The sequence below is a fragment of the Gossypium hirsutum genome, chromosome D10 (genome assembly GCF_007990345.1).
Source record: "Gossypium hirsutum isolate 1008001.06 chromosome D10, Gossypium_hirsutum_v2.1, whole genome shotgun sequence".
In the NCBI taxonomy this organism is placed as follows: Eukaryota; Viridiplantae; Streptophyta; class Magnoliopsida; order Malvales; family Malvaceae; genus Gossypium; species Gossypium hirsutum.
The window spans coordinates 38426753-38436648 of record NC_053446.1 but is presented as its reverse complement, the minus strand read 5'-3'; the positions used below and the strand labels follow the sequence as shown (position 1 = coordinate 38436648).

Sequence of the window (9896 nt, the reverse complement as noted above, 5' to 3'; positions counted from 1 at the left end):
ATGGAGCTAAAGAAGACAAGGGGAATAAGTCAGAAAAATAAAAAGGGGGATTCTTGTCCTGTTATTTATTTAATTATTTTTAGGTCTTTAGGAATTTATTTTTTTTCGTAATTAGGATTTAATTTTTGCAGAATAAAACATAGCAAGCATGAACAAACTTAACACTTCTTTAGAAAGATTAAGACTAAGTGATGTGGTAATGGGAATGAACATGTCTAGGATTGGGTTATTAGGGAAGACTTGGTATTTAAGTAGTCTTAATGACTCATCTCTCTTTCTTTACAACCCTACCTGGTGTTCAGTTTTCATTCATTACTTTGTTCTTGCAATGAGGACATTGTTTCTTTTTAAAGGGGGTAAGGCAAATAAATTGTTCAAACACTTTTAATTTTTTTTCAAGTATGATTCAATTATTTCTTTCATACGTATGTTTTAATAAATGAATGTTTAGGATAGTTTGTATGCAAGTATGAATGATGATTTTATCTAAGTGAAAGTATGTTATCATGAAGAATGGAATGCTTGTATGATCTTAGCTTTAGTAATGTTAGCCATGAAAACTTAGTTTATTTTGAGATTAGACATGCATGAAGGTTTATATCTTTAGAATTGACTTAGTAACTTTCTGGGGGCGAAATCCTAGGGGACATAAAAATCTAAAATGATATAGGCACTATTTCTTTGGACTGTTTGAGCCTTTTCAAGCCAACCCTATGATATTAGACCCTTGAAACTGTAATTTTGAGTTTAAAGGCCTGTTCTTGCAATGAACCTACATTATAAGCCAGTTACCATCTTTTTAAAATTATCCTAATTTTGTGCACCTATCTTAACTAAAATTTTCTTGGGAATCAACATTTGAGGAAATTTTCATAAATATTTATGTGCTCATGCTTAAAAAAAAAGAGCGAAGGAAAGTTCGCTCAATCTTCAAAAAGGAAAAATGTATGAGCTTGAGTTAAAAATAAGTTTGGGGGTGTTTCAAAGGTTCACTTAAAGAAAAAGGTTGTATTACAAGAAAACCAATACAAAGTTAAAGGTTAAGATTTTTAAAACCAAAATGTCTCATCTCTTAAAATCCCTACCTTTAACTGAGCCCCATTACAACCTTATAAAAGACCTATTGATTTGATGATTATGTCACCTAACTTAGTCGAGAGGAAGTCCTAAGTTCAACATATGAAGATCATAATAAGCATTGTGATTGTTTGCTTGATTGATAGGAAATTATGTTGAATGAAGAATGTTATCTATGGCTGGGACATACATGCAAACTATGATTCATGTTGGCATATTTTGAAGCTTAGTATAATCTTAAGGAATGTTTGCATATGAATTACTTGTTAATAAAGAAGATCGATAAGCATGAAGTTATTAATGCATGATTATGGGACAAAGATTGATGCTGCTTACACAGTTAGCAATTTTGCCTTAGTAATACCTTTTGTTGTGCATAAACATTACTCAGGACAAGCAATTATTTAAGTTTTGGGGCGTGTAAACAAAAAAATATATAGGATTTTTCCTATGTAATTTATCACCTTTTTTACTTAAATTTGTTGTTAAAACTAAGTAATTGTTCAATAAATTAATAAAATATGTGAAAATATGAAATTAGGATATAGAAATTATTAAAATGTGATTTTATGTTTTATTATATAGTTTTCATGTAATAAATGACTTATTTTATATTAATTTGAATATATTACATTTTTAAGACATAAAGTGGGTCATGCATGATTAAATTAAATAATAAAATATAAAATTATATTTAATAATTCATTTTAAAATATTTCATTAATAATTTGGGTTTTAATTAATTAATTAAATTAGATAAATTTTATTCTTTGGTCCTCTAACTTGTTGATTTGTTCTGGATAGGTCTGATAGCTTTGCTGGATTACAAAACCATCCAAATTGGAGACCAAGTCAACCCAATATTCAGCTACACATGGTTGTCCATTTAAACCATTCTTTGGTTTAATTACACAAAGTCCTTGCAGTGTTGAAGAAATTAGAGATTTACCCGAAGATTTACAATTGATCGTATCTTAGTCTTGAGTTGTGTGACATCCAAAATTGCTTAAAAATCAAGCAAAAAAATTAAGTCAAAAGCCACTAAGCATGGTTGACCACAATTTGAGGAGATTTGAAGAGGTTAACAGCCACTATTTTTAGCAAACTATCCCCCTCTCCTCACCTATAAATAAGACCCTCTCATTCCTTCATTCATCATCCCTCAAGCATCCTTCAATCATTCCTCAGTCGTTCTCATCATTCATCATTCATCATTCTCTCTTTTCTACAAATTCTCTTAGCCTTTTCCATTCCCATGCCTAGCATCACCTCTTCATAGAGATTTTAGCAATTAAGCCTCTTAAAGAACCCTTGGTCTGCCACCTTAGGGAGCTATCAGCAAAGTAGCAAAGTAAAGGAACGAATGAGCCTCGTCAGTCAGAGTCTTGGGTGACAACCACTCTGAATTGGGTTTAATCTTCCTTTTCTTTAATTTAATATAAAGATGTTTGCTATGTGTTTTTTGTTCTTGTTTACAAAAATGTTAGCTTAATTTTATTTAAGCTAGGATGATTGCTTTGATTAAATAATATTTATTTGATTCATGCTTATAATATTTGTGTCTCAACCAATCATGTTTTCAATTAAAATCAAGTCTATATTTCGTTCATACGTGATTGAAATGCACCTGAATTAGCTGAGCAATCCTGACCAGACGACAGCTAATGGACACATAATTGAAATGTGCATGTTCAATTTAGATCCTGACCCGATTAAATTAGAGGTTGCATAACAACTCTGACCAAGCTCTGTTATCTGCATAGTTTTTAGATTTGTGTGATTAAATTGTTTCAAACCTAAAACACGTCCTTGTTACCTCACACGAATGCTAATAAACCCTTAGTAAATAAGGATTAGTAAAATGCGTATTTACTAAGTAAAGGATTCCGAAAAGACCTAATGTGGTTTCCAAACTCATGAAATATCGAGTTGCCATGAAATATTTTTCCGAATGTTATTAAGCATGTTGATAATAAATTGAGTTTAATTAAAGTAATTGTCCTAGTTTATTTATGTTATAATTGTTGCAAATTGTGTTTAATTTTACTAAAATCTGTTTCATTCATATAGTTGCATACTTAGGATAATTTGCATTAGGGATCATTGCATTTAGTTTAATATATTTTAATCAACACTTCTCAACTATATTGTGTTTTTATTTACCAAATTGTTAATATAATTTTACAAATTAAGTGACTTAGCACAAGTACAATCCCTGTGGAGACAATAACTCGATACTTACTTATTACTTGATAACGACTGTGTTCACTAATAGGTCATTCCAGTTTTTGGTTAATTCCCACCTAAATAACTTCCTAAGGTCGTTAAGCCTAGGGTTTCAGTTCTTCCTCTCCCAAATAACTGATTCGTTAAGAGAACCCTACATAGTAATTAGTTAATCACACCTCTACTCACTAATCCCCCATAAGAGGATTAATTCCTTATGGATCTCATGAACACAATAAAGTTGAATATAAGAATAAACATAAATAACAAATCAAGAGTAGAGTTTAAAGAATCTTGTTTGTATTTGATAAATGAAGCACAAAAAATCCATTAGCATTTGATCGCATTTACAAACCACATTCTCCGAAGAATACAAAAAGAAAAGAACTAAAAATAAACATCAAATAATCATCTTTTTCATTCTTGTCAACTTGAAGAATTATGTAATAATTTGGACCTATCTTTAATCATAAAATTACGGGTAGAACTTATCTTCATCCAATTTGTTTGCAATTTATTTAGAAAATTATGTCAATTTTCTCAGTTTTCGATTTTTGTAACTTGAATTTTAGAATTTTTTTGCAATATTTTAATTTTGTATATACATATATTTTGATTATTTATAAATTCTTTTATATTTTACAAATTTTATAAAATTTTTATATATTTTCTTTCTAAAATTTTAAATACTTTTATAAAAAATAAATTATGATATCACCAATGTCACGTGTCAAAAACCTAAAGTGTCATGTGTCCTATATTTAATGCTATTAAAAGAAACTACCAAAACCTTGACGAGATAAAATGTCAGGTACTAACTTGGGATAAAAAAATCATAAGTACCAATTTAGGAGAATGTGTCAAGTTCGGGGGGCTAAATGCATATTTGAGCCTTATAATTATAATTAAATATAAACACATATAATATTATTTATAATTTATATTTTGTACTTTGTAATTTTTCATAATATATAATTTAATTCAATTATATGTGTTTGAGGATCAAATTGATAGAATGTGTAAGTATTGAGGACTAAATTTGTTATTATACTAGTTAGAAAAAGGCCACATCATTACTTATGTTAACCATTTAACAGAGAGTGACCAAAACAGAAACAATCTAAAACGTGAGTGACTGAAATAGAAATGATGTAAAACATTAGTGATTAAATTGAAAATTTTTATAGCTAGGTAACCAGAACAGAAACACGTTAATAGTTGAGTGACTAATTCTATAATTTACCCAAAATAATATATTATTTAATGTTTATAACGTAAACATGTTAAAATTGCCTATGTGCCTCTAATATTTAACTCAATGTTGCTATCTTTTTGTTTTGCAATATTAATTTTTGGCTTAATGTAGTAAAAAGCTCTCAAATTTTTTCAAAAATAGAAATTAAGCCCCTTTGTTTTTTTTTTACACTCAATTGAGCACTTGAACTTTCAAAATATATAAAAAAATGCCCTCAAACTTCTTCAAAAAAAGCAATTAAGCCCCTACTTTTTCTTTCACTCAATTGGGTACTTAAACTTTCAAAATGCATAAAAAAGACCCTCCAAAATTTTCGAAAATACAATTAAGCTCCTACTCTTATTAAAATTTAGAAAAAAAAAATTATAGAAAAATAAAAAATAATAAATTTTAGAAAAATTTTTAAATTTTAATAAAAATTTAAAAATTATTAAAAATTAGAATTTTTTTTATAAAAAAGCGCAAAAATAAAAATTGTAAAATTTTATAAAAATCATAAAAAAAATTTAACGACCCCTAATTTGTTTTTCAATTAAAGTCATCGTGTATCGCAATACAGTGTGACATGTGGCGGAAAATGATAAAAAAATAAAAACTAATAAAAGTTATAGAAAAATTATAAAATGCTTCTTTTGGAACGACAATTTTTATAAGTTTTTTAAAAAATTTATATTTCTTTACATTTTGTATTTCTTACGACTTTATAATTTTTTTTATATTTGTATATATTTTATAATTTTTTACGATTTTTATAAAATTTTACAAATTTTTATATAGTTTTTACGATGTTGATATTTTTTTCTAATTTCTAATAAATTTTTAATATTTGAATTTTTTCTTTAAAATTTAATAACATTTGTAGCTTTTATTGATTTTAATTTTTTATATATTTTTTTCTAATTTTTAATAAAAGTATGGGCTTATTTCCCCTTTTTGGAAAAAGTTTGAGGGTTTTTTTGATGCATTTTGAAAGTTTAAGTACCCAATTAGTGCAAAAAAAGTAGGAGCTTAATTGCTTTTCTTTTAAAAGGTTTGAAGACCTTTTTGATACATGTTAAAAGTTTAAGTATCCAATAAGTAAAAAAAAAGAATTAATTATTTTTTTCTTTAAATTTGAGGGTTTTTTTTGCACTTTTAGACTTTAATTTTTTAAATTATAATGTGAATGCAAAAGACAAAATTAAGGAATAATTACCGTTTCAAATTAATGGTACTTGCTGAATCGGCCAATGGCGTGGCTATAAAAGGGTAATGGGCGAAGGGTGTCTTACAACTCAACAACCTTATCTGGTTAACCCCATAAAGCAACAGCAAGAAACAAACTCCGAATTAGAACAGAACTAGAACAAGAAGAAAAAGATTGGAAGACATGTCTGCTCCCACTTCTTTGGCTACAAATGTTTTTGGGTTCGGAAGCTACACCACTATGCTTCAGAAGGTGGAGTCAGTTACCACTTCTTCAATGCCTGTTCCACCCCCAAAGTCACTTCTGATTGCCACACCTTCTGAAGCAGGAGAATTCCCATTACTCATTTTCCTCCATGGTTACCTTCTTTACAACTCTTTCTACTCTCAGCTTCTCCAGCATGTTGCTTCCCATGGCTTCATTGTTATTGCTCCTCAGGTATATATAGGCCTAAACGCTAATCTGTTTCCTTAATCCTTACGCCCGTGCTTAAGGATAGAATTATCATGATGCAAATTTTCTTTCAATTCACATTGTTTTGGAAGAAAATTATGATTGTTTTAGTCTTCCTACTGATAATCAAGTCCTTTTCTGCAATTGGGGAAAGTACCTCAATCTTTGACAGCCATGAGGCTGATGACCACGGTGGAAGTTAAAGAAATTTTATATGCCCTTCATCCCCCTACATAGAGATTGTGCTTTAAAGATCCATCACTTTTCCTTGTCAAATTCCTTTGAAGTTGCTACAAACTATTGTCAAACAAGCTAGTGTGAAAATCATCACGCGTTGGTAGCGCCTTGATCTTTTAACTTAGCCAGTAAGGAAAACCAGGCTAGTGTGAAAAGCTTGAGCTGTCTTATTGTGGCAGCAACATTACTGTGACTGATGGTAGATGTGAGCCACTGGGATAATTCATGTGATTCCGCCTTGTCTCCTAGCTATTCCCCAACAGATTAATTCGCAAACATGCTAATTATTTTGTTTTTCTTACTGTTGAGATTGTTTCTGATCATTTTAATTGCTTGAATGGAAAAAAGTGTATCCTAAAACTGATGCTTTATTTCCCTTCTCATTCGATATAGGCTTTTTTGTCATCTACTGTCTATTTTGCTAGGCCAATTAGAAAGCAGGCACGAAAACAACAATCTAATGACTTTCCGTTGCTACTTAATTGATATTTCAACAGTTGTACATCGTGGCTGGACCAGATACAACAGATGAGATTAAGTCAACAGCTGCAATCACCAATTGGTTATCCAAAGGGGTACTCCAAGGGTTGCTTCCACCATATGTTCGGCCAAACTTAAGCAAGCTTGCACTTGCCGGCCACAGTCGAGGAGGCAAAGTTGCTTTCGCCCTAGCTCTGCAGAAAACAATGACTACATTAAAGTTTTCAACCTTAATAGGCATAGACCCAGTCGATGGAATGGACAAAGGGAAACAAACGCCACCTCCGGTACTCACCTACATTCCTCATTCATTCGATCTTGATATGGCAGTGATGGTAATCGGTTCGGGTCTTGGTGAAGTGAAAAGAAATCCTTTGTTCCCTCCTTGCGCTCCCAAGGGAGTTAACCATGAAGATTTCTTCAAAGAATGTCGAAAACCGGCTTGTCATATTGTTGCCAAGGACTATGGTCATCTTGACATGTTGGATGATGAGACTAACGGGTTCAGAGGACGTTCATCATATTGTTTGTGCAAAAATGGGGAGGCTAGGGAGCCCATGAGGAGGTTTGTTGGAGGAGTTGTTGTTGCCTCCATGAAAGCTTATCTTAATGGAGATAACACAGACTTGATTGCTATAAAAGATGGGCATGAAGCTGCACCGGTGGAGCTTAGAACGATTGAATTTCTTGTTCAAAGATTATATAGATAGATAGATACACGCAAGTATATTGGAAGCTTCAGGATTTAAACATTCTAGAAAGCTTATCAAGATTTAAACGAGGTGTGCCAACATGATTTTTATCTTCCATGTAGGCTACTTACCCTTTGATGACAACCAACATATGGTCAAAAACTCAATCTTTTCTTTCTAACATCAATTTGTGATGCCTCTGAAACTGCAGTGTTGTCAATTTCATGTTGCTGAGATGATTAAGGGTATGTTTATTGGATGTTTAAGTTCTTTTGTTTACCGGCATCAAAACTCTAATATCTACTAAATATGAGAGTGTATATATACTAGTAATGCCACTTCGATAAAATATGGTAATTTAATTTAATAATTTTTATTGAAATACAGTTAATTCTTTAATATATTGTATTAATATAATGTTATAGATTTAAATCCAAAATATAAATAAAATATAAGAAAATGAATAGTTATAAGCTTTCTCTATAATATATAATTCTACTTGAATTGTGAATATTATATATTTTATTAATTAAAATTGATCTATATAAGTTGATGTTAACTTAGAATTTATTTTTTAAATTAGATATTAAAATGTGAATAATATTTATAATGAGATAATATTTGATGCACTTTCAGTCCATAACTCTTAATGAATCGCATCATACCACCTCATCAATGAACAAAATTAAAAAATATATATTAAAAGAGTTAGAAATAAATATGAATAAGTTTATTAAATTGTAATTAAAAAATAATTCTAGTTAGTATCTTCTATGTAATAGGCCAATTTAGCACGGGCTCATAAAAAATAATAAACCCAAAATAATAAAACAAAGTCCAAAATTATATCATTTGGCCCGATCGGGATGGCCCATTACTTGAAAAGGTTAAAGGTTAATCTACAAGCTTGATGCATATGGAAACACAATCTTCAAGGATATGCAATCTTAGATATGATATGTAATCTTAGATATGATATGCAATCTTAGAAGATATGATTTTGTAATCTTACAGATTTAATTTGTAGATACCTTTTAATCTTAGCCGTTGATGTAATTAATCTGTACCGTTAGATTTGGGGAGGCTCAACTATAAATAGATGTCTCTCCCTTCATTGTAAAGGACGGAAGTGGGGAGTAATAATAATTCTTAAGAGTATTTACTCAAATTTCTCTCTCTCTTGCGTTCTTATTTTGTTGATTTGTGTATAATTTATTTATTGATTTGTATATTGTTGATTTCAAATCTTTTTTTCCTTTATTATTCATTTTCAAATTCATTATTTTCAAATTTGATTACATTTTATTTGGCCTTATATTTTTTTTATATACTCTTTGTTTTAAATTCACTGGTCATTGATTATTGATGCTATTTAATCCTCTATTTGTTATTTTAGTTTTTTTATTATTAAATTAATTATTTTGATATTATTAATACTATTATGTGGCATCATTAATCTTGTATCATTATTATTATTATTATTATTGTTTTTATATTCATGCGCATGCATCGTTTTTATGTAATATATATATTGTTTTATATATAGTATACGTATGCTTATATATATTTTATACATATGTTTTTATTTTTATTTTACTTCCTAACTTTTATATACATATATATACTTTTATATTTAGTTTCAATTTTTTTTTACTTTTGTATATATGTACATGTATGTATTTATATATTTTTCTAATGAATATTTATATATATATACACGCACATGTCTATGTTTTTTATTTGCTTAAATACAAACTTATATTTTCAACACATATGTTATAATATATATATGTATATTTATATATATTTCTTTATTTTCATAAATGCATTATATATATTTTGTTATAAATTCTGTAGTCCAAAATTTTATATGTAAACCCATGTGTATGTCTTTTATTCTTTATAATTTCATGTATATATTTTGTACCTTTTTCTCTTTATATTTTTTATTTATTTCCTTCATTTGCTTATTGATTTATGTTTTCATTTATATTTTGTTCATTTGATACTTTACATGTCGTTGTTTTTTATGTACATTAATTTCGTTTATTTCTATGCCATTTTTGTATTTATTATTGTATTTTACACTTAATGTAGCATTACATCATTTTTTTACTCAATTTTAAAATTTTTAAAATTGAGATAATACTCGTATTTAGGATTTTCAAGGAAATTGAGCCCTAACGTATTGGGTTCCAATTTTCTTCGTTAAATTTAACAATCGAGAATTGCTCATTAATAAAAAAAATAAAATGAAAAGCTTGTTGTCGGGAATTTAATATGCTGTATC

The 9896-nt window shown here is 28.9% G+C and overlaps 1 protein-coding gene across 1 annotated transcript; it reads left to right on the top strand.

The window, feature by feature from the left end:
- Window positions 1–5747: 5747 nt before the first annotated feature.
- On the top strand, window positions 5748–7854 carry LOC107914870 (chlorophyllase-2). Its single transcript, XM_016843916.2, has 2 exons — window positions 5748–6182; window positions 6932–7854. The coding sequence occupies exons 1-2, from the start codon at window positions 5928–5930 to the stop codon at window positions 7622–7624; spliced, it is 948 nt and encodes a 315-aa protein (XP_016699405.2). The 5' UTR covers window positions 5748–5927; the 3' UTR covers window positions 7625–7854.
- The last annotated feature ends 2042 nt before the right edge of the window (window positions 7855–9896 follow it).